At 35.9% G+C, this 22,630-nt stretch overlaps 2 protein-coding genes across 3 annotated transcripts in view; one reads left to right on the forward strand and one right to left on the reverse strand.

Moving 5' to 3' along the window:
- Positions 1–6,793, forward strand: part of grm2b (glutamate receptor, metabotropic 2b) — a 60,137-nt gene extending 53,344 nt beyond the window's left edge. The window contains exons 6-8 of the mRNA XM_056468297.1: positions 429–1,492; positions 5,456–5,636; positions 5,713–6,793. Coding sequence (XP_056324272.1) covers positions 429–1,492; positions 5,456–5,636; positions 5,713–5,786 — 1,319 coding nt within the window. The 3' untranslated portion in view covers positions 5,787–6,793. The remainder of the gene's footprint in view (positions 1–428; positions 1,493–5,455; positions 5,637–5,712) is intronic.
- rrp9 (ribosomal RNA processing 9, U3 small nucleolar RNA binding protein) lies at positions 6,714–22,173 on the reverse strand. Of its 2 annotated transcripts, none has more exons than XM_056468299.1 (15): positions 21,997–22,173; positions 21,784–21,869; positions 21,095–21,207; positions 20,571–20,638; positions 18,991–19,032; positions 18,771–18,897; positions 18,580–18,695; positions 15,610–15,702; positions 15,365–15,465; positions 11,930–12,064; positions 11,747–11,809; positions 10,125–10,270; positions 8,993–9,072; positions 8,682–8,755; positions 6,714–7,000 (listed from the first exon to the last, which is right to left on the reverse strand). In XM_056468299.1, exons 1-15 carry the CDS (start codon positions 22,063–22,065, stop codon positions 6,907–6,909), a joined length of 1,407 nt encoding a protein of 468 aa, XP_056324274.1. In that variant the 5' UTR covers positions 22,066–22,173; the 3' UTR covers positions 6,714–6,906. The 2 variants fall into 2 exon arrangements, with proteins under 2 accessions (XP_056324274.1, XP_056324273.1); XM_056468298.1 differs by having other exon boundaries at positions 10,116–10,270.
- Between the last annotated feature and the right edge of the window lie 457 nt (positions 22,174–22,630).

The raw sequence follows: 22,630 nt of genomic DNA on the forward strand, positions 1-22,630 counted from the left end.
TGATCTGCAGTTATAATCAAATCATGTTCATTGAAAAGTTAGTAATAAACATGGATACACAAGTATTGATGTGTATAAAGCATTTGTTTTATGAGAAGTGCTTCTCATATGATATGTGAACTACCCGTACAGCTTTACCTAGACATTTTCTCGACCGAGAATGACGTCGACTGAAACTTTGACGTACACCACACCCACCAAAGGCTACTGGTACTCTTTTAGCAGTGGAAACGCAAGCCTGATAAAGGTGACCCGTACCGTACCGTACCGCACCGTACTGTATCACTCAGTGTAAACGGGCCCAAAAATTAGCTTCCATTACGTCAATAACATGAATTAATAAACTGAGACTAATTGCACAATAATTTAAAAAAAAAATTTAAATTGCATGTACTCTGTGGATAATAATGTTTCCAAACATTTTTCAGCTCCTTTCAGGCCTGCCGACACTGAGAATGTGGTACGGTTTACCTCATTAGGAGACAGTTTGGGCCGCTATAACATCTTTCACTACCGCCAAGAGGATAACAAGTATGTCTACCGGAAGGTCGGCTATTGGGCACAGGGCTTAGTGCTCAATACCAGTCTGGTGCCTTGGGCTGGTGGAGTAGCTCCTACATCCCAGTGCAGTGACCCATGCCAACCCAATGAAGCTAAAAGCATGCAACCTGGAGACGTATGTTGCTGGATTTGCATCCCATGCCAACCCCACCAATTTCTCCTCAATGAATTCACCTGTGTGGATTGTGGATTCGGACAATGGCCCCTTGCTAATTTGACAGGCTGCTATGAGCTTCCAGAGGAGTACATCCACTGGTCGGATGCATGGGCTGTGGGACCTGTTACCATTGCCTGCCTGGGGATGCTTTGTACACTTGCAGTTGCTGGGCTTTTCTTACGGAGCAATGACACGCCGGTGGTGAAAGCTAGTGGAAGAGAACTGTCCTACATCCTGTTATTTGGTGTGCTCCTGTGCTATGCCATGACCTTCATTTACATAGCCAAACCTTCTGCGTTTGTGTGTGCCCTGCGTCGCCTGGGCCTTGGCACCTCCTTTGCTGTTTGCTACTCTGCTTTGCTGACAAAGACCAACAGGATTGCTCGGATCTTTGGTGGGGCAAGGGACAGTGCCCAACGACCACGCTTCATAAGCCCTGCCTCTCAGGTAGCGATTTGCGCTGCACTGATCTCCGCCCAGCTGCTGGTTGCTCTCGTCTGGCTGCTTGTAGAGGCACCGGGGGTCAGGAAAGAAGTGGGTCCAGATCGGAGAGATGTGGTGACTCTGAAATGCAACAGTCTGGACTCGAGCATGCTGGTGTCGCTCAGCTACAACTGCATCCTCATCATCCTCTGCACATTCTATGCCTTCAAGACCAGGAAGTGTCCAGAGAACTTCAACGAGGCCAAGTTTATCGGTTTCACCATGTACACCACCTGCATAATCTGGCTGGCATTCCAGCCCATCTTCTATGTCACTGCCAGTGACTACAGAGTAAGTAGGAGAGATTTGAGATGAGAACAAGTTTGAAGGTGCAATTCAAACTGTTGTGGTGATATAATCTATTTCAGTGGTTCACAACCCTGGTCCTTAAGTGCTTATCTAGAGTCTATACCAGAGGTGGCCAAACTGTCCTGGAGGGCCAATGTCCTACAGAGTTTAGTTCCAATCCCAATTAGACGCACCTAAACCAGCTAATCAGGCTCTGTCTAGGTATTCTAGAAACTTCCAGGCAGCTGTGTTGAAAGTAGTAGCTAAACCAGGGATGGGCAAACTCAATCATGGAGGGCTGGTGTCCTGCAGTTTTGCTACATCTTGAATCAAACACACCTGCCTGTAGCTTTCTAGTGATCTTGAAGACACTGATTAGTTCGTTCAGGTGTGTTTGATTAGTGTTGGAGCTAAACTCTGTAAGGACACTGGCCCTTGAGAAACAAGTTTGCCCATACCTGAGATAAACTATGCATGACACCAGCCCTCAAGGGAAGAGTTTGGGCAACCCTGGTCATTGCCCATGAAGTTAAATCCGGTGTATTGATTAGGCAGGCTATTGATTCTCCAATCTGACTCTAGAAAGGTCAGAATTTTTTTCTAACCTCCAAAACAGTTGAGGTGTGTTTAATTGGGTTGTAAGCTAAGCCTTATACAAAGACCCTCCAAGATCAGACACCTGGGGTTGTGAGAAGACATTATGGCAGGGTTCTTCAATTCTGCTCCTAGAAGTTCAGGGTCCCGCAGAGTTTAGTACCAACCCTAATCAAATATATCTGCCTGTAATTTAAAAGTAGAAGACCTTGATTAACTGGTTTGATTATGATTAGATGCCACTCTGCAGGACAGTAGACCTCTAAGAGCAGAATTCTGAGACTGTGAATTAGGGAAATATTGTGCCGTACTGGAGCTATTTGAGAGCCGGGGTGGAAATCATTGATCTATTTCTAATAAATTATGTCACACATGTAGTAAGTTGGAAACCTGTAGTCATTGACTTCCATAGTATTTGTTTTTCCTACAATGTAAGTCAGTGGCTATCGGTTTTCAGCTTTCCTCAAAACACCCAAAAGAAATCCTCAAAATAAAGAAAAAAAAAATCTCCTACAGAAGAAAGAAACCCATTAAGATTTGCAACTACTTGACTGAGTAAAATGTTCATTTTGGGTGAACTATCCCTGGTGACAAAATGTCATGTTTAAGGTGACAGTTGTAATGCCAATTAAAATGGCAGTAAATAATGATTCATAAAATCTAGGTAATTGACAGACATGATAAACTTACTTTGTCTTTTTCTAAGTCATAATAATGATTAAATAACACCAAACAAGAGGTTACATTTAGAGCTGGCCTGTGGCTCTTTCACCCAGACAAATTCAGTGCCTCAAACATGCAGCACAGTGATGTGAATGTCTAGTCGATACAGAAACACTATCTGAGGGATGAGGGCTGCCTGTCTCATGTTATCAGGAGACTCATCGCTGTGAGGCGAGAGATGTCAGAGCTCCGTTAGTGACATGGTAAACACGGTCATCAAGAATGGCCCCTGGCTGAGAGCGGCAATCCCTGTACCACACACATTTTACAACTCCATCACACTATCCACAGAGAATTATACCCAGATCAGTTAGGTGCTGTCAATATCAGTGCTGGAGGGCTGTGTAGCATCAGCCAGTTAACCTTTGGAAGGAGAGATGGGACTATATCTGAAGGTTAACTGTCAGGAAACTGATTTAAAAGATTTATGTTTCACCACCTGTGAAATAAAGTGTTTTTTGGCTTGGGAGGTTCTCTGTCTGAATAAACTAGATGTCCAGAGATCTCCTAGAGACCTACCTGCTGTCTATTATGTAAAAGACTATGACGTTTAAAGGATGCTTTTCTAGGCTACATCATTGTGATGAAATCATTTTAGTAGCCATTATTGTTTGAATGTTCATTTTTGCTAGCTCACATTGTTATTATTTAAGACAATAATCAATCCACTAAAAATTGTTTTGTAATCTTCAAAGTCGGACCAATTATTTCCATGTTTGGAGTGGTGGATCTTCTCTGTTGAGGTCAGTTGAAGGCTTCTGCCCCAATGGTATTAACCATGGCCCTCTTAGCGCTAGTTTGCTATTTGGGAATAATGCGCAAACAAAAGCCCTGCCACTACTCAATAGTATTTCAGTTGGAAGTACATCAACATACGTAAAGTTTCAACAACTTCTGGTTCACTCTGATGTTAAATTTTAGTATATCACAACTTTATTTAGTATATTTTATTAGAATAGAGTGGGGGGTAGGGATTTTTTTGGGCCTCATTCCCCTTATAGCAAACTAATAGTAAAAGGGGTCTGGTTAAGAAGATTGTGGCTGAAGCGTCAAACTGACATAGATAAGAAATGCCACTCCAAATGCTTAAGCAAATGATCAGATTTTGATTAAAGGATTGTGGAATAACTTGCACAGATTTATTGTTCACCTAAAGAATAACAATGTGCGCTAGCAAAATAAACATTATACATTTTGATTTCCATTGAGTTTAAATTCTAAAGAAAATAAGAAATTACCGTAATTTACAATGTAGGAGGTGCAACAGTGAATTTAATAATGATTTCTTTACTGAAATGACATCCTTGACAAAGGTTGACAGATGTGGCAATCACATGCAACCTTCGGAGGGTGAAGCATGCAAAATGACATCCTGCTAGGGTGCTTTTCAATCAGAAAGACTAGCAAGGGTTTGAGTTTCCAGGATAAGGTGGGTTTAATTAGGGTTGGAGCTAAATCAGGAATGCCCAATCTTTGTCCTGAAGGGCCACAGTCCTGCAAGTTTTATCTTCAGTACGCTTGCCTGGAAGTTTTTAGAGAGTCTGAAGACCTTGAATAGATGGGTTTGATTGGGTCAGGTGCTAAACTCTGTAGGAAAGTCATTCCAGCATGCCTTAAAGGAATAGTTCACCTAAAACTTAAAATGCTGTCATTTACTCAAACAGGTTTTTGGACACAAAACGGTTGAACACAGTAGTAGTGATTTTGAAATATATCAATAACCTGTACTAATTGACTTCTATAATATTTGATTTTCCTACTGTGGAAATCAATGGTTAGAGGTTTCTAGCATTTTTTTTTTTCAAATTTCATCTTATGGGTTTCATAATTCATAAAGGTATAGAACCACTTGAAGGTGCATAGATAGTGATCCAATTCTCATTTTTGGGGTAACTATCCCTGCAAGATAATCATGAAAGCTTTTTTTCCCAGTTTTCCAACTTCATATTTCCCAATGGAGACTCTCAATATCGCTCACCTCTCAATAGCTGGGTTTCCATCACCCTCTAATAATGCGTATTTTGAAGTAAATGCCAAATTTAGAATAAAGTTTTACACTTGCTTGAGGTGTTTTGGACTTAATAAAGAGAGATAAAAGTGCATTTCTGGAACAAACTCTTACATAGCAAACATTAGACCCACATGACCAATCAGCTGTCTCCATTGTAGCCTTGTTTATTGTTGGTTGCTAGGTTACCAATTCTAGTCAGCCACTCTAAAGTCGCGGTCACACTGCAGTTTTCGCCCCATAGACTTTCCATTCATGTGCACCTGAATGTGGCAGACCGGAAAACACAAGCTCAAGTTCAGCAGTTTGCTGAGCTGCAAAGCTCAAGCTTGGCAAACTGACCTGCAAAATCACATCACGTGACTGCAAAAGACCAATCAAAGATCAAAACATAACCTGAAATTTAAAATATGGACCAATTGTTCGCTTGTTTAATCCCACCCCTTCATACGACAGAACTTCGCATGCTCAATCTCCAGTGTGACCGCGTCATAACTTGATGCAAATGCACCTAATTCACATGTATTACTTTGCAAACTGGATAGGAGGGAAACCCAGCTAATGTGACTCAAAACTGTCATTTTAGAACAAGCAAGATATATTTTTAATACATGTTCTGAAACTTATTTACCGCTGTACAGGTGCAGACCACCACCATGTGCATCTCGGTCAGTCTAAGCGGCTCTGTGGTGCTCGGCTGCCTCTTTGCTCCCAAGATTCACATCATCCTTTTCCAGCCACAGAAAAACGTGACCAGTCTGAGGGCCAAAGACAACCGATTCTCCTCGGCGGTCACTGCGCCGAGCTCCACCTACTCACAAGGTAGCCACATCGACTCCTTCAACTAAACTAATCATTATTAATCATCATCTATTGACATCTGATCGATTTTCCACAGCTTCAGCCTCTACTATAGTGCCAACAGTGTGTAATGGCCGAGAAGTGGTGGACTCAACGACATCATCATTGTGAAGATGAATTGTGGGCCAATTTTATATCCCATCATCACAACCAGGACGCAATTTCGTACACTTATTTGATACTCCAAGTCATCTCCTGAAAACAAATGTAAAAAAAAAATCAAAACAAGCGGTCACCTACGCATTGCTCATGATGGTGTCCCAAATGATGGTCTCATCTTCCATCCGGACCAAGCATGCTTTTGTCTTTTGAGTTACACGGTTAATCTATTGTTTATGATCAAGAGCTCTGAAAGAACAAAAATCATTGTAAATGTGATTATAAATTCATGTGCCAATGTGCTAGTAGATTTAAAGCCACTTTAACGGAGAAAGCTAGCCTTGGCAATATGTGCCCTTGATTTATGTACACTACAAAAGATGTTAGTCTTAAGTAATGTTAACAGTAGCCTTTGAGTTTCCAGTCATAATAACTGTGTTTTGTTGGACTTCAATGAGTCGTCATTGGGGAAAGGCATGAAAAGCGAATGTATCAGTCTCGTGATTATTGGATCTTGACCACCAATGAGACTTGCACAAAATATACTACAATTTTTTTTGTATGTACCCCAGGGTATGTGACTTTAGATGCTGTATTCTGAGTAAATGGGAAACTGTAACCTATTTCTCGTTTTAGTTTGGTGGTAAAATAGTCCAATTTCAGTTGGAAATTATCGTCCCTTTTTAAGTGTCGTGGTAAAAAAATAAAAAGTCTGACGTTTGGTCCTCATGGATTAGTTTAGGTGTCATTGCAAGATGGAAAAAACTAACTATATTCTGTATTTCCCTTTTTTGAACTTGCATTAAACGCTTAGTGGTCAGTTTCAGAACAAGTAGGTAATACTACAGATGTTTTAATGTGATCTTTGGTGAAGTGTTATACTTGTAATATATGTAAATAAATTCTTTTTATTAAAAAAAAAAACACCTGAAGTCTTCATTTGGCTGACGGATTACTAATCCATACTTTTATATGAGCTAAAGACATGAGGAAAGCACATTCAAACACATTTGTGCTTTCATGTCAAACATAAAGAGTAATAAAACAAGATAAACTTGATATACATTTAAGCATCTCTTTTACGTCATGTAAAGAAAACAAATAAAAAGTTCTCTGATACCAATCTTAAGTTTTACTGGACAACCTCTTGCTCTTTAGCCTGTCTTTTAAGAGGAATTATATACAGTCCATTTTTAGCTTCCTTTATTCTCCACCATCGTCCCAATCTGAAAAAAGACAATAAAAAAAGCATACCCTGAGCACATGAACATTAGCAAAACATCCATTCCCTTCATATTAGTGTCATCTAGTGGTAGTATAATGTTACTGCTTAAAATAATGCATCGGTGCCAGATAAATATTATATACAGATGCAATGATTAACAGTTAAATATCTTGTTAAAATGGTAAAGTTAAAATAAATAAAAGTTTAAAGAAATAATATTGCATGATTATTATTATTATTAGTAGTAGTATTAGTAGTAGTAATAGTAGTAGATCATTTACAGGGTAAATACAGAACTTAAGTTGAATTTAATACCTTTTACTACTTTTTTAATACCTTAAAAAAAATAATTTATACCAGCACGACTTAGAGCTGCAATTGTAGTGGCGTAAATAAAATATCTCTCTAAAATGAATAACATATTGCAGATAATATCCATTTAAGTAAAGCAGAGGGATTAATCAAGATGTCAAAATGGGCCTTTGTTATGCAATTGTTACTTTTTGACATTGATTAAAACCTATGGACAGTGTTGAAATGAACAGCTACACATCAAAATTTGAACCAAATTTTTAAGTGGTTCAATTTGGGCCTTAAAAAATAAAAAGAGGAAGCTACCAGATAATAATAAAGTGCACTTGTATAATTACAAGTTACACTGTAATTATACAAGTATGCGACAGATTTCACTGCCTGTAACATTGGGCCTATGTTGAACAGGCATTGCCATGTCTACTCATTTGGCCCTTAGTAGAATAAAGTGTCTTAATAATAAAGTACAGAATATCTCCGTAACTATATCAGGGTAACTGCAGGTTTCTAAGAGATATAATTAAGACTTTTTTTTAATACCACACAGAATGACATTTAAGAGCAATTTATAGCATAGAATTTGCCAAAAATTTTTTGTAAAAAATTTGCAGCTTCAACCGCAACTTTGACTGATGTTTTTTTTTTTTTTTTTTTTTTTAAACAATTAAGACTGATGTCTACCAGAATTTCTTTAAATCAAGCATGAAACATTTTTTAAAACAGTTGAAAAAAAAAATGTTTCTGGCTTAAATGACATTTTACGGCATTTATCTGATCGTATTAATAACAGTGAAATTTACACACTGTGGAAAAAGTTCAGCACCAATGACCATATACTGTATGCGGCTGTGAGTGTCTGCTGAAGTCTTTATGACAACACTGCACGCTGCTCACCAGTCAAGCAAAAAAATGATAATAATAATCACCAGATTCTGGTCCTTGGCTGGTTGATTGGAGCATTTTCAGTTCTTCATTTATTAATGTACAAGTTGAAGCAGCTGTTTTGAGCTATTATAGAGCAAAATGCCCGCAAACTGTTTACATAAGCAGAATCCCAGCGAACTTTAATCACGTAAACAAAATCCCTGAATGTAATTTATTGGGTTCCATCAAAGACTATAAATGGACTTTTGTTCTGCCAATATTGTTCAGTGCGATGATTGATAAAGAAATTTAAGTAATTTCAAAACTGACACAAAATCCTCTTTAGGTGGTGGGTTCGATTGCATTTTTAAGACCTCAGAAATACGATTTTAAAACAACCTGAATCAGCAATTACAAATAAATGCAAAATTATGTGTCAAATTAATTATAAATACATAAATTAAAAATACAAAAAAAAAAAAAATAAGTTAAAATAAATAAATCACCTGTGCTCTTGTCCGACTCCAGCCACAAGAAACTTCCCAGAGTTCGAGAACTTCAAACTGTTCACAAACCCATTCTTAAAAGAAAAAGAAAGAACACGATTTGATCATCATTCATTAAACTACAGGTCACACTTACTGTAACACACACCCCTGACAGGCTCATAATCTCTGTAGACAGTGTGTAGTTGTGAAAAACTGTGAAGAACTGATACGTAATTGATCCTTTTTAGAATAAGTTAACAGCTTTTTCAAAACACACAATGGGACATGATTTAATAGCAGACTGACTGAGTCCAAGCTGTTTGGCTCACCACGGGTACACTGAAGAGCAGCTCCAGGCCTCTGAATCCCTGTCCACACTTCCACAGCTGCACTGAGGAATTATGGGAGCCTGAGGACGAAGCACAATGATGTTGATGGTTATCAGGTGTTTGGAGAGCAGTGGCGCTTTGTGAATAAGGTCAAAGTTGAACGAGGACAGATTATGATGGTAATGTCGTACTTGAAGATAATTGTGTGTGTTTATGTATATGAAAATAAATAAATAAATCGAGAGTTGGCGGCAGTTTTAAAGGGGACATATGATAAAATAATTCCAGAATATACCTGCAAAGTTTCATCTTAAAATATCACCAATATCCTTAATAATAGCTAGTAAAATTTGCCCCTATTTGGGTGTGAGCAAAAACTGATTTTAGTGCATGTTCCTTTAAATTCAAATAGGCAGCTTCTTTCAGAAAGAGGGTGAAGTCTTTGCACCATCTTAGAGAAACAACAAAAGCTAATCTCTCATAGCCAAACAAGGTCTCGTGAAATTAAAATAGCATTATTTAGATGTTAGTATCAGTATGTTAGTCTTAATGATATCTTTAAGCTAATGTGGTACAAAACTGTGACAAAATTAGCATTTAGAAGATCTATACATCAAAAGCTTGTAGTTTGTTACATCCACCTTTAGCTTCTCATCAAATCTTGACTAATCAAATGCTCTCTAATTTCAGTTGACATAACATCAAACATTCAATTTTTATTTCTTATTGCAATTTCTTTTATTCCTTATGAAATTTTAAGAGTTACCAAGTCTAAACACAGATACTTTGACGCACATTTGAAACACTCCAGTGTCCATCAGCTGATCTGTCAATGAGCTGATATATGAGCAATCCGCAATCGCTAGTGGTAAAGAGATGTCCTTTAAGACTAATCCCAGTCATATCAGTGAACACAGCAGCCAATCAGCAGTGTTGAAAAACACACTCAACGGTGCACGAATGTTAGCAGGAAACTGACGCTTTTAAAAATTCAGCACCAATTGTTAATGAAACAATACTTTTGACCCTACCAGGGACTCAATTATATCATGTGAACATGATAGAGTCAGATTGTCATAATATGTGCCCTTTAAGTGCGGTTGATGTTTGTGTGTATGTGCACCTGAGGCACCTGATGCCACTGTGTCGGAGTTGTGCAGCGCCGCCACTGATGACACCCAATAGGGCTGCTCCAGACCTGCAGCGCCATGCACACCATGAGCCTGCTTCACTGAGCTCAGCGGCTTCTTCTTATTCACCGTCCAGATGGACACAGCGCTGCGTGAAAACAAAGCAAGTGAAACTTTATCACTTATCATAGCAGATTCAGGCTGATAAAGATGAAAATGACGGTCAATGACTAAAAAATACAAAGAATTATTTAACTCATCGGTTTTAAATTAATTTAGTTTAATAATGTCGTAAACTCATTATATGTAGTCAGTTTAAGTATTAAAAGTTCTCTTCTATAGATTTTCCATTACAGTGGTCCCTCGTTATAACGCGGTTCACCTTTCCCGGTCTCGCAGTTTAGCTGATTTTTTTTGTGCAACTTCACATGCCTTTTATTTAATAGCGCATTGTGTTCTGCGTCCTGATTGGCTGTAGACCATTGTCAATCAATCTCTTCCATGTCTCCTGTACAGTACAGAATGCATTAAACTTGCAAATTAACATAAATATTCGCTTGCTAGCAGTGTGCGTTTCAACAAGGATGCAAAAAGGGTTTTAACTGTCCAAGTTAAAAAACTGGCAAGACCATCGCAAAGGGGGTCGCACACAGGATGCGCCATGCCACGCAGCACCATGAAAACATAGGTTTCTATTAGGGTACGCACACCGGTGCCGCAAGTCAGTGGCTGTCTGCGGTGCCCATCTACAACTCAGGACACTGTTCATATTTCTGCTGCACCACAGAGTACCACCTGAACAATTTCATTTTAAATAACATGTGAATGTGCGCGCTCGGTGTGTGTTACTTCCAACTGTCATGTGTGCGGCACATCTGGTGTCCGGAGTCTGCTTTCGCTTTGTGGATCAGTGACTGCTGGAAGAAAGAATAATACACTGGATGCCAATATTATCCGCACAAAAGCTGTTTGATTCATCTTTTGCTGACAGCGATGAATGTTTGCGCCTGATAACAGGTTTTGATCTTTGGTTTCATTCTCTAATACTGGACTTACATTTCTATTAAAGTTTGAACTGAGTGTTTAAACAAAAGAGAAAAGTGTAAAAATGTTAATGCCTCTCTGAGAAAAGTGTGTAAAGAGTATAGTGAGTGGTTTTACAGTTTTAAACCATCTATAATAATTGTAAAAATAAATATATAAAGCTGACTACTGTGCGGATTTCGTCTATCGTGGGTTATTTTTAGAATGTAACTCCCGCGAATAACGAGGTACCACTGTATAGCAATGGTCTTTACAATTGTTTTTTTTTCGTCAGTTGAACCCCTGCACCTTTCTACAAAGTGAAAGAGTCGACAAAAGTCATAAAAAATATACAAAATTCTATGGGATTTTTTTGGCTTTTAATGCTCAATCAAGTTTGCGTTTTTCATATAATATTTTTATTTATAGGCTTTTTTTAAAGCACAAACAGTTTTTGTAATAGGTATGAACTGGTAATTGGCAAAATGCAATAAGATCAACAGATAAAGCAGCATAATATAATGATGTTTATTATTAATTTACGCATGCCCTAACAGAAACTCTAGCCTTCAGAAAAAGCTGAAGTGAAATCAAGTCTCACCCATCATCTCCACCGGTGACCATGTGTTCTTCATTAATAAGCTGAACACAGTCAATGGAGCCTCTTCAGACAGACACAACACACACACGCAGGAAGATAAAAATAACAACAGAATTAATCCTTTGGTGTTTTTTTTTTTAAGTCAAATCTGAGGATGAGCAGTTTACTTGACTACAAACTCACTCATGGCCATGAAAGACGAGCTGTGACTCCTCTGCTATCTTCCAGACTCTGACTGTCCGGTCTCGTCCTCCAGTGGTCACACACCTCTCTCTGCTCAAACAGTCCAGACCGGTAATAGCATCCTGATGACCAAACCTGAACACACACACAAACCAGTAAACACACTAATCAACCCTGTGAATGAACAGAGACACTACAATTGTCCAATAACTAACTAAAACAAGAGCTTTTTTTAACTAATAAATAATTATCTACATAAATTCTACAATAATCTATATAAATTCTCAAAAGCTGTGAATGATTTTTCCAAGTATTTTATTTTAACAGAATTGTGTGTGTGCGCGCAATGGAGCTCAATGAAACAATAGCACAGTTATATAACATTAAGCGACATATTTTACTATAGGTTCTGTAAACACAATCTGTAAACATAATATATGCAGGAATCCTAAAGGTTATTTCAATACCTTTTTAAAACTTTTTAAAGAGCTTCTCAGAATATTTTAAGACCTCATTGCCACTATATTACGAGTAATAAATTACACTTTCCCAACTAGGAGTGTGCAGACTTACATTTTCCCATTTTGCCGTCTGTTTCACTCTATGGGTTCACTACATGTGGAGAGCATCATATCACCTTCCTGCATATGTCGCAAATTACGTGACATCACCAGGATGAAGAGGTTGGCTGGATGTGCCCAGGCCCGGATTAATCACGTGGATCAAGCACGCCGTTGTTAATATTAGGAGAAAATAAATATATGTTTATGCTTTTTTGTAGTCAAACACTTTGGACAACGCTTGAACAAAATTTAAGACTTCGTAAAAACGCAATTAAGACTTTTACATTTTTTTAAGGGCCTTAATTTTCTCATAATTGATTTATCAACTTTTAAATCTTTTTAGGACCCCGCGGACACCCTGTAATATGAATTCAGTCTGCAAGAGCTATATTCACATTCCTTTTTCTGGCTTATTTTACTTTGATCACAGTTCATATTACATAATTTGTAAGTATTGCGATAAATACTGCAACATGAATCCAGTGTTCCAAGTTTGAATAGCTCTATTTGACAGTCTTCTGGGGAGTCTAACAGTATTCATGTACAGTAATTGAATAATCACAATGCAATTTTTCCTTACTGTAAAGAGTCAGTCACATCTCAAATTAAAGCAATACAGAAACATTATCCATGTTTACTCAGTGCTTTTGGCTGAATATCTTTCATGTTTTATTAACATAAGTTGAATGAATTTGCTCTATATAATCGGGCTGCACAATACTGAAAATATGCGATATGGTCGTTGAGTATTGTGATTAACAATACCACTTATGACATAATTTGCTTAGAAAAATGCTATATCATTAATTATGTTTTAAATCAGTGGTTCTCAAACTTTTTTCACTAAGTACCACCTCAGAACAAAATTGTCTGTCCAAGTACCACCATAATGACCAGTATTGAAATACAGTAACATAGTAGGCCTAATTAAGCAGCTACAGCACATTTCAAAAACGTGGCAGATTAATTATTATTATTATGAATATTTATTATTGTCAGCCACTTTAAACATTATAAACAGTTTGAACATTAACACTGAACTGTGCTTACAGATAAAAATAAATAAAACGTCAACGTTTAAATTAAAATATGCTTCTAAAAGTTAATAAAAAATTGCCACTGTTCTAAAAAAGTTTAATAAAAAAAACTGCTGTACTTACATGTAAAGTATTATCATAAAGTAGCTCATTTATCAAAACCTGGAAATGTTTCTTAGACCTCATAAATATAAGCTATATGTCATCATAATCATATATAAACAGTTTTTGATTACTTTTGAAATATATGATGTATATATGACTTATTTGTATATCTTTGAAATCTAAACAACAGGTTGTATTTTAGATATATGAATTGGATTTACATATTTAAATTAGAAATTAGATCTGCTTACTGCACGTTAGAGTAGGCTATTTGTGTCAGAAAAGCAAGTGATTAAACTATACCTGGCAACATTGGGATATAAAAATACAGAAAACGCTCCCAACAACAGTTACAAATATGGAGAGGAAATTAGCTTCAAATGATAGAATACATAAACATTAGAAAATTGAAAATAAAAGGTTTAGCCTATTCAAATCAATTTACTGATCACATCTGTGTTATCGTACGCGTCAAAGGGTTAAAAGTGTGTTCATTTTTTCTCTCTGTAATCTTGGAATTAATCTAGATTAAAATGGCTCATTTGAACTCTGCCAAAGGCATTCAGAATATGTGTGTTACCCAAATAATGACTAAATATAAGTCTTTGAGAACAGGTTTTTCATGCCAGGTGGTGCATTAGACCAGTGGCTCATCTCCGGTTTCCAAAATGCATCACAAACTGCTTGAGGAACTGTTCTACTATGATAACTGGTGATGAAAATACATTATGTTCAATAAGATGTACTTGTTTTTACTAACTTTTGTAAATTTTGAACTGTAGGCCTACATAAGCTCAAAACAGCGATTTTTGATTACCTTAATCCGACTAAAGTCATAACTGAACTAAACAGAAATGGAAACGTGGAGTATGCATATATTAGTGGCATTATTGAAGTAAACAACACAATCAAACTATTACCTTTATGTAGGACTTTGCCATATTTCAACACACAATCCACACACGCAGCTGTCAGTGAAGAACCGCACACACACACTTTGTGAAATGCGGAAGTTTTTTTTCTCTTTCCATTTGGCGTGCATAATTAAATTCCATAACTCTCTCACCAGTCCTTACTCCTTATTTGCGTCTAATACCCTAGTTTGTCATGGGGGCATGAATGAAATGTTCATGAGTTAAAGTGAAACTGCCGAACTGCAGTTAAAGTCACCCAAAATTACAGAAAACTCTTACATGAAAGCACATAAACACCTTAATTATATTATTGTCTATTAAGGCAATTAACTAGACTACAGATGTCCACGTAAATGCAGTCAGTAGTGTCTTCGAAGTAAGTGAAAGATCCAGAAGAGCATCCTGCTGATTTGATTCAGAAGGGCACTGTTCACCGGTCAGATATACATCCACGCTAAAATATCAAGGTGAAAGTCATCATACCTTGCGTAGAATAGACCCAGCTCCCAACCCACCTTTGAGAATAGATTAACGGCGATTTTTTTTTTTTTTTTTTTTAATCGCGCAATAAGTGTCTTGCGTTAACGCAGCACGTTAACACCAATAATGGCCCGCCACTAATTTAAATCTAAAAAATATATTGCTGGATTCTGTTTTAATGCATCCATTCACCTGATATAATATTAACAATGATGACATCACACAGCTTTTCTGTTAAATTTGTATTCTATAAATCTAATCGAGAGCTTGTGAACTGAAATGAATTCAGGACATGTGAATTGATACCCAGATCTACACATCACCATGTGCACTTACAAAGTTTCTACATAGGCGTTTTCATCCACACTCCACACTTTAATGGAGCGGTCATGTGATGCGCTGTAGAGAGTATGAGTCCCTCGTCTAAAAGCCAAACCCTGCGGAGAAAGGTTTTAAGACCATGAGAAACATATTCAATCAAATACGTGCAGGCTGAAATATAAGGAAGATATTAAGAAAGATATGGTGATTCATTCAAAACAACTGGTCAGAAAACACATATTCATATTTTTTGTACTCACCGATATGGCACCTCTGTGTCCTGTAAACTTGAACAGATGTTTACATGTCTCTGGATCCCAGATCATGATGTGTTTATTCATATCCCCGCTAGCCTATAAAATATAGAAAACGATCAGTAAATATCAGTGAAATCTCTCAAATAGCAAACCCACTCACTACCTCTCCTAGGCTTAAAATGAACACTAGTAAAGTTTATGTAGGAAGGAACGTCTGTGCTGATTAAATCTTAAACTGCACTGTAAGTGTATATCAACATGCTATCTGATGCACTGAATGTTTCTCTATAATCTTTTGACTTGAGCAGCTTATGAGAAGCGCTTGCAGAATATGATCCAAATATCTCCATCTCTGTAAATGGTAAGAGTTTAAGTCACTTGAGCATTTGAAAACACAAAAAAGCAATTTGTAAAGTGAAAGATTTAAAATCTTGTAGTCCAAAAAAAGATGAATTTCAAAATAAAAGTATTAAGAGTATAAACAGGATTCTGTAAGTTAAATTTAAGACATTTTTAAGAACATTACGAATGAAACTTTTGGCTCTTAAAGGGTTAAACGCCAAGGAATTTTTGAAATTTCAGATGGAAAACCCTTTCAAATAATTATTATAATTTAATAAAACAATATAAATGTAATAATAAAAAAATAAATTTAAATATTGTGTAAAAACAAGCAAACTCTAGTTGTATATCCACCTTTTTCCAACATAACCTTTCTTAAAAAAAAAACATGTTTTAAAATTTTTAAAAATTATAATAAATTAAATCTATGCACAGCAATCTGTCCAAGTTGGTGTCCTCAGCAGTAAATACATGGAGCACTTTTAAACAAATTGTATTGTAAGGAAAATAATAACATTATGGTAAATAGAGTTAAAAATTACCTTTTTAAATAAAATTTTAAAGTTCTATTGACATGGATTGTTGGTGATTGTATGGGTGTTATGGTCAGATTGGGTAGCAATAAATGAACAAAGGAAAATTAAGACCTGTTTAAAAAAAAGATTTACAAGACCTACAACACAATATTTCAGTAAATGTAACTTTAAGGCCTAAAATTTAGATTTTGAGACTTAAGACCCCGCGGACATCCTGTTAAGAATCAATAGCTGTATGGTTTAATGTTTGAAAGTCAGTAAAAGACAAAACACATACTCTCATCTGTAAGAATATATGAAGCTCATTGGCAAAAACAAATGATCCTCGTCTTTAACATTTTTTTCAATGCTTCAATGTTTATGTAAAATATAATTTTTGAAAACTATTAAAAAGCTTCAGTCTTAGTAATTTCCATAAATCATGTTTTTTTTTGCAATTCTTCAATGCACAACAAAAAACATTATAATTACAATATTATGTTTTTGCAAATAACCTACTCATATACTGTGATTAAATAGTGAATAATGAAAAAGCAGTTAGACCTTTCTCTTTTTTCTTGCAATGAATCTATTTTCTTATCAGTACATTGTATTAATGACCTGCAGTATACATTTTGCATATATAAAAATACTGTATGTTTGATACTCCATTTAAAAATGAATTCCAATGAAGTCCAAAATCCTTGTACTTATCAGACATAACACCAAACTTCAAATCTGGAACGAATATACAAATGTATATATATTTGGGTGGTCCACTACGATATCATATTTTAAACTTTAGTAGATGTGTAATGTAGCTGTGTGAACGTAAACAACATGTCTGAATGTATCACGCTCAAAGTTTAATGCAAATGTAGACATTGGCTTTAACAAAGTTAACCTAGCAAAGCCTACTACGAATTAGGGAATTCGGAGACGTGCATTCACCTCGCGTGCACACAGTGCACAGCGAAGGGGCGTGGCCAGAGGTGCTGTAATGTTATAGCAGAGAAAGCTAAAATGCTGTCCAAAAGCTGCCATTTCCACAGAGGTCGTTTCGTTTTTGTAATTGGGCTTACAAAGGACACGACACAAGAGAGAAGTGATTACAATTTAATTTTGTTCCAGAGAATTACAAAAAATATATAGCTATTCGAATATATCTGAAAAGACACTTGTCAGATTTTATTTTAAATAGCAGGCGAGAGGGTCATCTGTGTGCTCCTCAATTTTCTGTCTGATTAAGGCAGCTAGAGCTGCTAACAGCTACTCTGACTGACAGTGTTTACAAAGCGCAAAAGCGTACTCTTGTAAGGGCGTGACGTGGAGCCAATCCGTGAATCACAGCACATTATGGTAGCTGACCAATAAGAGCCTCTTGAGGGCGGGTCTTTCAGAGGAACTAGGAAATGACAGTCGTTTTTATGTTAGCTAATATATGTATATAAGCAAAGTAAGATAAGTGAAAAAATAATATAATTTTCTGCAAATGAAGCATGAGCACACATTGCTTTGCATCTTATAAACAACCATGCCTTAAAAATAGACTGTGGATCACCCCTTTAAAAACATAATATAAATATATATATATATATATATATATATATATATATATATATATATATATATATATATATATATATATATATATATATATATATATATATTTTTTTATATATAAACACCTTACAATAACAGTCCAAAAATAAAAACACCCAAATTTATATTTTAGGGAAAAATATTCAAAAACATTTTTTGTAGAAAAATAAATAAATAAATAAATAAATATTTTAATTTTGTTGAAAGTTTGTAGGTTGTAATTTTTGAAATATTATCTTTAGGTTTAAATATTATCTTTCTATTTCTTAAGATGTTTGGTGACTAAAATTTTATTTTGCAAAATATATCCGTTTAATAAATATTTTTTATGCACCAAAATATTTTACCTGTATTCACTAGTAATGTTAAAAAAATATATATATATAATCTTTCACAACAGGATGCCCAAGTACATCAGTACATCTCGACAAATATCCAGCCATTCGAAATAAAGTTTGGTGAAATTAAGAACCAAGTAAAACTAAATTAATAAATAAAAAAGTCAATTTCTCACCAGGTATTTTCCATCAGATGAAATGGCCATGCACAGGACGTGAGCAGTGTGACAATCTTCAGTTCCCTTCCGTCCTCCTGCGATCTTCAGCACCTTCTTACCGCTCTCCACATCCCCTGAAAATCCCATTCATCATTTTCACTCCATAACTCACACTCAAATGCGAGTTAAAACCAACCAATCAGACTCACATTTGATGATGGAACAGTCTTTACTGGCAGAGAAGATGTGTTTCTCATCTGGCGTGATGACGAGGCATGTGATGGGCAGTTTGTGTCCTCTCAATAACCTGATCTCTGCTGGATCTGGAGCTACGAGCTAGAAGAGACCACAGAGTGACGTCAGAAAAAGCAAATAGTGAATATAATTTCAGTACATGCTAACCGAGCAACTCATGCAATCACCACTCACTTCTTTGGCGATCAGTCTTTGCAGTTTGCCTTTCTGCTCCAGCTGAAACAAGTGATAAAAAGAGAACAGGGAAAATTATAACATGATATATCCAATAATGATTTTATTGACCCATAATATTTTATTTCTTAATATGGAAGTCAAAGGTTACAGGTTTTCAGCTTTCTTCAAAATACCTTATTTGTGTTAAATAGAAGAAAGTAAATGGTGTGTAAATAATGACAGAATTAAATTTTTTGGGTTAACTATCCCCTGGCCTGTTTCCACTGAGTGGTATGATACTGTACCACTTTTTAAATACCCTTTCCAAAGGGTCCCTAGCACAACAAAAAGGTACCAAAAGGCACAGCTAGACACACAGCTGAACGCTATTGGTAAACAGAGAAACATCACTAGCGCGTGCACAAGTCAGGAGAATGAAAACAAAGGAAATGGCATTTTTAAACACACAGCCAAAACACTACACCTGAGCTTAAACAAACCTTGTCGTCATCTTAATGAACAGCCACAAAGCCAAGAAGAGCAGGATCTGCCTTGTGTCCTGTTGTTGTTTACAGGCCATTTAAAAGCGCTAGTGATTTCACTTTCTGTAGAGCTTGTCTATATTTGAAATAACGAACTTGAGCTGAAGGTACTAACGTGCACGTGACTTAAAGAGCTTCTGACATCCTTTCAGAAACACAAATGCTCAAGCTAAGCATGAAAAAATAAGAAAAAACAAAGCAGCATTTTATTCTTTTTAGCAAGCTAAAAGATGAACAGACTGCCATGTTTATATATTATGATCGCCTTTTAGACCTCAGAATGACAGAATTACTTTAAGTAATTCTGTCATTGAAGCTGTTAACGTTACATGTGCTGGTAAAAAATAAAGACGAGAGGTTTGTACTGACTGTATATGTTTCATATCATTTATGAACCCAAATAAGGCCTAAATGTAAGATTTAGGTATTTTTTTATTTGTAATTGGTAAGTCTATGTTGATAATTGGTTTTTATTTTATGTAAATTGCAGGTTACAGTAGGCTATATTGCATCATTGCTCTGCAGGTATAATCAAATTCTGTTTACAGAAAGGTTAGTAATAACATTTATTTACACATATGTATTTATGTATATAAAGTATTTAAGTAAAAAGTGCGTCTCATACGATATGTGAACTTCAAGCGAAAATGACGTCGACTGCAACTTTTTGTCGTACACCACACCTATTAAAAGGGTACCCTTGCTATCATTTGGCAGTGGAGAGACAAGCCTGATAACGGTGACCCGTACCGTAGCACTCAGTGTAAACGAGGCATCAAAAATCATATAGAAACTTTGTTGAACTACAGCAGCATGAACAATACATCAGTTACAGTAAATACAATATCTAAATAAATAAATGTAAAATTTTTGGGATATTTTGATGAAAAATCTTACATATTGTGCTGTTGATCAACTAAAGAAATAAGTAGCTACTACACAAAATACATGAGGCAACATTTTAAAAAGGTTTACATGCTAAACATCTTCTGAAATGTAAAAAAGTGTGATATTACACATCATAAAATATAATTTGAGATGAAGTAATGAGCGTACCACATCCTCCTGCAGTCTTCCAGCAATGAGATCTGCTTCAAACGACTCTTCCTCTGCTTTCTTGTCCTCTGTGGATGACAGAACAGAATGCACTGGTTAGTTAAAGACAACAGAGGTAAAAAAATTAAATAAAATAAATAAATAAATAAAAAAGCCATTAGTCTGGTTTGGAGGTTGATTTACAATTTATTTACAGGATAACACCTTTTTTAAGGTCCATTTAAAAGGTAGTTCACCAAAAATGTTAATTCTGTCATAATTTACTTAGCTTTTACTCATTTCAAACCGTTCTTCAGTAAAACACAAAGACATTTTGAATAATGAGGCAAGCTGCCACCATCGACTTCCACTGTATTTGTTCTGCCTAATATAGATGTCAATGGTCACAGGTTTCTTCAGAATATATTCTTTCGTGATCAACAAGAGAAAGAAACTCAAAGGTTTTACATTACAATCAAAAACAATCTTGCAATAAATTAATCAATAAAATCAGGAAAAAATGAATAATAAATTGATCTCCAGACCTTCCTCTCTCAGCTGCTCCAGGTAGAGTTTGGCCAGGCGAAGTTTCTTCTCCTGCGGCGTCTCCTCGATCTCGTCTTCTTCATTCTCTTGTTGTTTTCTGCCTGGATCAGCACTAGAGGAAAAAAAAGTACTGTTGTTAAAGGGAAAGTTCACCTAAAAATAAAATGTACTCATCCTCAAGTGGTTACAAATGTTTATACGTTTCTTTATTCTATTAAAATTGAGGTAAAGTTGGTTTTAAATTTGCACTCTCTTTAATAATACAATTCCAGAAAAGTATTCTTTGCGAATTCTAAATAATGAAAGCATATGATTTATGATACATATGATTTCAGACAATGTATAAAGTAGCGTATTAACAATATATGTACCGCATCATTGTTCAAAAATATAAAGCCAACTTCACTTTAATTGTTTTGAACACTAAAGAATATATTTTATAGAAAGCTGAAAACCTGTAACCATTGACTTTCATAGTAGCATAAACAAATACTATGGAAGTTAATGGTTACAGGTTTCTAGCATTCTTGAAAATATCTACTTCTGGGTTCAACAGGAAAAACAAACTCAAACAGGTTTGGATCAAGTGAAGAGTAAATTAATTTAATTTTTTTTGTATAAACTATCACTTTATTAACATAAAGGCACCATCCACCATGCAAACTGCAGTAAATTCAGATAACGTTACCTTTCATTTTCTGAGTCACTCGAGATTTCTTCATTCATTCGTTTACTGAACTTTTTGGATCTCCCTTTGCCGTCGTCTGTATTACTCTTGACATGCCGAATAATATGAACATATAGACGTTATTGCTTCACAATATCAAAGAGATATGCATCAAATAACATCATGAACGTTACAAATGTACCTCAAGTTTGATTTAGCGCAATTGCAACGTACCTTTCGTTTTAAATCTCCTTTATTTGTTGCTGAAGAGACGAGCTTTTTCTTTATGAAGAAGGACGACATGATGGCGGTTTTAATTAGTCGTTTTTCTGAAATAATTGAGGATTGTTTGAGTTTATTTAGTGCTCTCTGCTGGCACTCACATGGTCACAAACACATGCTTCCGGAAGCTCTTCTTCTGTGTTGGTTTACACGTGTGTGTTTGGGATACAGCGCTGCTCACTGGACAAAGCACACATTGCAGACACACTTCACATGGCTTTGGTGCAATTCTCACAACACTATTTACATTTGCACAACAGTTAATACATTTTTCAAAACAATTAGTACAATCTGCAAAACCTAGTTGATAACCTGCAAATTGTATTGATGCAATGAAAGTGTCAGTGTCATCAAGGTGAAAGTCCTGACACCATTGTTTATGAACAAGATAGTCAAATGGCTTTGTCGTGTTTTCATAATGATAGTTTACTCTCTATATTTTTTCCAATGCAAAAAAAGTCAGATTTTAATGACACTTCCTGAAAATGCTCAAGACAGCACTATATACTATTTGTACAGTCATTCGAAAACCACAGTAAAGTTGGACATTACCAGTGGTGTAAAGTAATAATTACAAGTACTCATA

The sequence above is a fragment of the Danio aesculapii genome, chromosome 11, assembly GCF_903798145.1.
Source record: "Danio aesculapii chromosome 11, fDanAes4.1, whole genome shotgun sequence".
In the NCBI taxonomy this organism is placed as follows: domain Eukaryota; kingdom Metazoa; phylum Chordata; class Actinopteri; order Cypriniformes; family Danionidae; genus Danio; species Danio aesculapii.